The 7,227-nt window shown below is 48.0% G+C and overlaps 1 protein-coding gene across 8 annotated transcripts in view; it reads right to left on the reverse strand.

Annotated features, from left to right (window-relative positions):
* CCDC191 (coiled-coil domain containing 191) overlaps positions 1-7,110 on the reverse strand; it is a 37,038-nt gene extending 29,928 nt beyond the window's left edge. For 4 of the 8 annotated variants that reach the window (XM_078848293.1, XM_073308593.2, XM_073308570.2 and 1 more), the window contains exons 1-3: positions 6,938-7,110; positions 5,604-5,642; positions 3,659-3,800 (exon numbers count right to left, since the gene is read on the reverse strand). In XM_078848293.1, the coding sequence (XP_078704419.1) occupies positions 3,659-3,800; positions 5,604-5,642; positions 6,938-7,006 (250 nt within the window). In that variant the 5' untranslated portion in view covers positions 7,007-7,110. Of the gene's footprint in view, positions 1-81; positions 3,801-5,298; positions 5,643-6,937 lie in introns of those variants that run through there. The other 4 variants (XM_073308580.2, XM_073308586.1, XM_073308611.2 and 1 more) reach the window with 4 other exon arrangements.
* Positions 7,111-7,227: the final 117 nt, after the last annotated feature.

Genomic DNA, 7,227 nt, shown 5'->3' on the forward strand with positions numbered 1-7,227 from the left:
TGCAAAAGGTTTCTGGGGAGGGCAGCCTTATTGCGTCCTTCATGGTAGGACACTTTACCACTCCAGGCCAGTAACACGTACTCGGGAATCATTGTAGAACAAAGCATTGCAGTGTATGTTTGCTGGCGTTCAAACAACATCTGTTCTTTATCTCTCTGTGTTATCCTCAGGAGGGTGATATCATTCACGGTCACCTGGTTGAAATAGGGTGCTTTTCTTAAGGGGACATTCAGAGGTGCCCGTTCCTGCTGGGCTGTTTGCCTGTAACTGAACAGAAATGTTCCCCGCTGTTAGCCACGCGCTGGGGGGAGGCAAAATGCAACCTTGGAATGAAAGCACGTGTGGTATGTATATAATGTTAACAGCAAGGTTTACCGTGAAAGAATGTACCCATTGTTCTATAAAATGTGTCTTTTTAAATACCACTGTCTCTTTTTTTTTCCTCCACCAGCTGCAATGTGTTTCAAGGATCACAAGATCTTCTTCCCAGAGGCTAGCGAAGATTAGAAGGCGCGAAAAACGCACTCGCGATTAAATGTTCTCTGAGCTCATGCTGTCCTCCCACACTGACAGAGCACAGACAAATGCGTGGAGGCAGACAATGTCAGACTGCAGGAAAGCACAAAATGACCGGGAGGAGAGGTGGCGGGCTGAAGAGAGTAAGTGGTGGGCTGAAGAGAGGGCTGAAGCTGAAAGGTGGCGGAAGTGTGATGAGAGAAGGTAGGATTCAATGCTGAGGCTGCTGGAGGATCAAACTAATATGCTCCAGCATATAGTTGAGCTGCAGGAAAGGCAGCAGGAGCACAGACCGCCGCTGCAGCCCCTGTGTAACCAACTGCCCTCCTCCCCAAGTTCCATAGTCTCCTCACCCAGACGCCCAAGAACGCGGTGGGGGGGCCTCCGGCCACCCAGCCACTCCATCCCAGAGGATTGCCCAAGCAACAGAAGGCTGGCATTCAATAAGTTTTAAACTTTTAAAGTGCTGTGTAGCCTTGTCCTTCCCTCCTCCACGCCCCCTCCTGAGCTACCTTGGTAGTTATCCCCCTATTTGTGTGATGAATTAATAAAGAAGGCATGAATGTGAAGCAACAATGACTTTATTGCCTCTGCAAGTGGTGATCGAAGGAGGAGGGGAGGGTGGTTAGCTTACAGAGAAGTAGAGTGAACCAAGGGGGGGGGGTGAGTTTCATCAAGAAGAAACAAACAGAACTTTCACACTATAGCCTGGCCAGTCATGAAACTGGTTTTCAAAGCTTCTCTGATGCGCACCGCACCCTCCTGTGCTCTTCTAACCGCCCTGGTAGCACCGGCTGTGCGTAACCAGCGGCCAGGTGATTTGCCTCAACCTCCCACCCCGCCATAAACGTCTCCCCCTTACTCTCACAGATATTGTGGAGCGCACAGCAAGCAGTAATAACCGTGGGAATATTGGTTTCACTGAGGTCTAACCGAGTCAGTAAACTGCGCCAGCACGCTTTTAAACGTCCAAATGCACATTCTACCACCATTCTGCACTTGCTCAGCCTGTAGTTAACAGCTCCTGACTACTGTCCAAGCTGCCTGTGTATGGCTTCATGAGCCATGGCATTAAGGGGTAGGCTAGGTCCCCAAGGATAACTATAGGCATTTCAACATCCCCAACAGTTATTTTCTGGTCTGGGAATAAAGTCCCTTCCTGCAGCTTTTGAAACAGACCAGAGTTCCTGAAGATGCGAGCGTCATGTACCTTACCTGGCCATCCCACTCTGATGTTGGTGAAACGTCCTTTGTGATCCACAAGTGCTTGCAGCACTATTGAAAAGTACCCCTTGCGGTTTATGTATTTGCCGGCTTGGTGCTCCGGTGCCAAGATAGGGATATGGGTTCCGTCTATGGCCCCACCACAGTTAGGGAATCCCATTGCAGCAAAGCCATCCACTATGACCTGCACATTTCCCAGGGTCACTACCCTTGATATCAGCAGATCTTTGATTGCGTTGGCTACTTGCATCACAGCAGCACCCACAGTAGATTTGCTCACTCTAAATTGATTCCCGACTGACTGGTAGCTGTCTGGTGTTGCAAGCTTCCACAGGGCTATCGCCACTTGCTTCTCAACTGTGAGGGCTGCTTTCATCTTGGTATTCTTGTACCTCAGGGCAGGGGAAAGCAAGTCACAAAGTTTCATGAAAGTGCCCTTACGCATGCAAAAGTTTCACAGCCACCGGGAATCATCCCAGACCCGCAACATTATGTGGTCCCACCAGTCTGTGCTTGTTTCCCAAGCCCAGAATCAGTGTTCCACCGCATGAACCTGCCCCAATAGCACCATGATGCCCACACTGCCAGGGTCTGTGCTTTGAGAGAAGTCTGTGTCCATGTCCTCATCGCTGACGTTGCCTACTCGCCCGGTTTTGCTTTGCCAGGTTCTGGTGCCGCATATACTGCTGGATAATTTGTGTGGTGTTTAATGTGCTCCTAATTGTCAAAGTGATCTGAGCGGGTTCCATGCTTGCCATGGTATGGCGTCTGCACAGAAAAAAGGCGCGGAACGATTGTCTGCCGTTGCTCTGACGGAGGGAGGGGTTACTGACGACATAGCTTACAGGGAATTAAAATCAACAAAGGGGATGGCTTTGCGAGAAACAGAATGGCCCCCTCAAAACCGGGTTTAGCAGACCATTGATCTCACGGAGGGAGGGAGGAGAAAATGAATACAAAACTAATCTGGTCTATTTCTTGTTTTGATCCACTTCATCTATCTTTATACATCTTGCTGTCAGCAGACTGTGCAGTATGACCGCTAGCCATCATCATCTCCTGGGTGCTTGGTAGAAGACGGTGCAGTATGACTGCTGGCCATCGTCTTCTGCTGGCTGCAGATTAAAAGACAGTGCACTGCCGGTAGGACTGAATCGCCATAAAACTAAACTTAAAAGGGAAATGACTTGGCTGAATCACTCCCATGTTTTCCCAGGCGCCCCTGACCTCACTGAGGTTAGTTAAAAGAGCACCCTGGACTACGTCGATGATGGCTACCAGTCATACTGCGCTGTCTGCTGCCAAAAGGCAATAAACTGTTGCTGTGTAGCAATGCAGTACCACGTCTGCCAGCACCCAGGAGACATACGGTGACGGTGAGCTGACCGGACTCCATGCTTGCCATGGTATGGCGTCTGCACAGGTAACTCAAGAAAAGAGGCGCAAAACGATTGTCTGCCCTTGCTTTCACGGAGGGAGGGAGGGAAGCGGGACCTGATGATTTGTACCCAGAACCACCCGTGACAATGTTTTAGTCCCATCAGGCACTGGGATTTCTAGCCAGAATTCAGATGGGCAGCAGAGACTGTGGGAACTGTGGGATAGCTACCCACAGTGCAATGCTCCACAAGTCGATGGTGCCTCGGTACTGTGGACACACTCCGCCAACTACATGCACTTAGAGCATTTGTGTGGGGACACAGACAATCGACTGTATAAAAACGCTTTCTACAAAACCGACTTCTATAAATTCAACCTAATTTTGTAGTGTAGACATACCCTTGTTCATAGATTTTTAAGAGACCATTTAGGTCATCTAGTCCCACCTCCTGTAAAACACACAATTTCAGCCCATTACTCCAGTTGGATTTCACAGAGTCCCTTCAAGCAGCTCTGGGCTGGTGCTATTCAAACTTACCTTCTGCATAAGCCTCATCGTGATCCTGCAGCTGCTCTACTGTTTCCAGATCCACCACAGGACCACGTGGCCTTTGAGGATAAGCTGACTTTTTAAGGGAAAAAGCTTCAGAAACGGCAAACTCGGAGGCTTGTTCCACTCGCTTTAAAAATAAATAAGGGAAGAAAAACATTTCTTATAACTTGCACATACTCAGTGTCAAACACTACAGATTCCAAGTCCTGATCCTGTAAGATACTCTGGAGGAGTGGACCCCTGCATGTGTGCAGAGCACCACTGACTGAAGAAGGAGCTGCATGAAATAAGGTTCATCCATGTATATAGGACTGAGGCCCTAAGCATTACTTAGGCATGGGCATGATGCTATTGATGAGGCTGAGATAGTGCTTACGTGATCAGATTCTGTCCTTAGATGCTTATAACTTTCCAAAAATGTTACCCCATGGGGTGGAAATTTCTGAGGTTTGTTTTCAGTCCAGAGGCTGTGGTGGATTTGTTTGGGACAGAGGATAGATAGATCTAGGCACATCACATTTGGTTGTTTTTAAGATAAATAATGGGGGGGAGGGGGGGATTAAATAAAATCTTCTGATCCTTCATTGTGTGTGCTCAGATCACTGAAAATGAATAGTTAGTCTTGAATCAGTACAGCACCTTTCACCCTGAAAAAGGACAAAGGGCTTTAGAGATTGTATCTAAGGAACATTTCACTCTCTGTGGTTTGAGCTGGCCAGAGGCCCCCACCGACCCCCAGGCTGCAGGCTTCTCTGTGTTCGAGGAGCTCAAACTGTAGCAGAAAATGTTGGCTTTTGTTTTTTAAAATAATGCATTTCTAGACCTTGTGAAGATAGCATTGAAAACATAAATCAATCAATAGGATTAAGGAAACAAGCACAGTGGAGTTTTACACCTATAGCAGAAGGTCGTAAACACTCTCTCACGTGCTTTTTATAACAAAGCACGTCCTAAACAATCATGAAATCACTCCCCCCAAAGTCTGAGGCTGACTCTGAGCATAGCAGTGTGTTAACAGGGAACAGAGATGTGTTATAACTGGGGCTGGCGCACACAGATCCGTGTTTCATAGGCCCATGCCAAAATGTTAAGGGGAGCTCTTATCCTGCAAGTGCTGTCACCTGGAATGTGGCAGCTGTTTGGCAATTCACAGCACTACTTCACAAGAGGGCAGGATAGGATGTACCGAATACTGTAAGCAGATCTAATTGCTGGGAAAATGCAGGAAGGCAGACTGTAATTACCAAACTGGAATTTGGCCAGGATACTTGAGTTTAACACCCAGTCTTGCAAACGGTTTCACTGGATTTTTTAACGATTGCTAGCAGTCTGGACCTCAAATTTACATTTCACACAAAAGAAGGCACCACCAGTAGCACAGAGACCTTGTACATCTTGCCAGGGACTGGCATAGTATGGGCTCTAAATGAACAGTACCATCTACTGAATCATCAACACCACATCCTGTAGTTAGCGAATTTTTCCTGGCTGCATCCTATCCAAGTATTCAGTGGTTCAACCCAGTATTAACAGGATCATAACAAAAGGGAATATGGAATATGAATTTGAATATCCACAAAAATTTGCTCTCTTTTGAAACTTAGCATTTCTCATGGACTTATTACCTTTGACATGTCTGAAGATACTTGATTTATATGTAATTAAGTTATAAGCATTGGTATGTTGATGATTACCAGCCGTGATGGTGGACAGCGTGTTGTAGACATAAGGAAACCAGACAGCCATCAATTTACTCCCTAGAATCCATCAAGCAATTATCAGATGGTACAAATTTTTGGCACAGTCAACCTAAACTGGATGCAAACATAAGACTGAAAGGCTTTCTGTCCCACTTCCATCCCACTGAGCCTGCATATTCCCTGACTCAATTACTTTTCTGTTTCACAAGTTCATTTGCAAATGACCTTACCTTGATCCAGTGCTCCACATTATCAGAGTCAAAATTTGGCTACAAAGAAGATACAAAATGTTAACTTAAATTTTTTTTTGCTTCCTTTTAACTCTCATTTTAATGTTGTCATGCCTAGAGCCAGTCACTTGAGTACAATGAAAAAGCCTGTGCTCTTTCTCCAGAAATATTACTCCCATCCTCAAACAACTCCCCCTGTTTCTCATTCATTTCTGAATCAAATGGTCTTGTGGTTAAAGCACTGGATGAGGACTTGAGATCTGGAGTCAATTCCAGGCTCTGCCACAGATTTCCTATGTGACCTTGAGCAAGTCACCTAGCTCCTGATCCTGAAACACATAAAGATAAGTCTTTCAGAGTGTGAGTAATCCAGTTGACTTCAATGGCACTACTCTCATGCTTAAAATTAAGTATATTTGTAAATCTTTGCAGGGTTGGAAACTAAATAAATCTTTGCCTCAGTTTCCCATCTGTAAAATGGAGACATTTCTTTTTATCCCACCCTTTGTCTGTATTGTCCATTTACACTGTTAGCTCTTTGCGGCGGCGACTGTGCAACATCTAAGACAATGGGGCTTTGATCTTGGTTGGAAAGGGCCTCTATAATTCAAATAACAGTATTAATACTGCCCGTTAAAAATTGCCGTTCTTGTATTTTAAAATCCATGATGTCATTGATTTGGGGCTGACAATGTTGCCAACTCCTGTGATGTTACACACACGCTCCCTATATTTCATGGTTTTCTTAAAGCCCCAGCTCTTGGAGTCAAGTGATTATTCAGGAATCTCTGCTCTCATTTCAAAAAAAGAAAGTGTGGGGGGGGATTCCAATCCTAATGGAGGCCAAGAAAAGCTTGAAAACATGACTGCCGTGAACCCAAACACTCAGAAACCAGAAGGCAAAGAAAAATAAATGCACATTTGTTACTGTTCAAATAAATCTCGGGATTTTAAGCCAGTCTCGTGGTTTCTGAAGGCCTGGGCTTGGCCACATGCCCTAGTTGGGTAAAGCTGAGCCCAGGGGGCACCTGCCGGGCTTGGCCTCCACTGACCCCGGGGGCGTGACCCGCCACAGGAAGGCCGGGGGCAGAGCGGGTGCAGTGACCCCAAGGGGTCCCGGCTGCCGGGCCCCGGGTGGCAGGGGTAGGAGCCCCCTGATTGGCCAGCGGTGACCAGGGCGCCCCGCATGGGGCTGACAGTGAGCCCGGGGAGCCCCCTGATTGGGCGCTGATGACCTGGGGCGCCCCATGGATTTGCTGGTGACCCCCGTGGGAGCCCCCGGGCAGCGCGGGGACTGGGCGCTGGGGACGGGGGGACACCGCCCCCTCCGTTACCTTGGGCCTGGCCGCGGCGGTGAGGCGCTGCCAGCGATAGAGCTGGGGCCTGGGCGCTGGGAAGGCCATTGCCAAGGCTCAGACAGACACAGCATCCCCACCCCGCCCCAGACACACGGCGGGAGAGGAACCTTGTGGGAAACGGAGTTCCCCACTGGACGAGGCGCACGGAAACCTGGATCAGCACGAACTGCAAGACCCAGAATGCACCGCGCCGGGAGGGTCGCCTCTCCATGGCAACGGCGCAGCCACCTTTACACCCCCCCCCGTCCAGGCGACAAGGATCTTGT

The sequence above is a fragment of the Lepidochelys kempii genome, chromosome 1, assembly GCF_965140285.1.
Source record: "Lepidochelys kempii isolate rLepKem1 chromosome 1, rLepKem1.hap1, whole genome shotgun sequence".
NCBI lineage: Eukaryota > Metazoa > Chordata > Testudines > Cheloniidae > Lepidochelys > Lepidochelys kempii.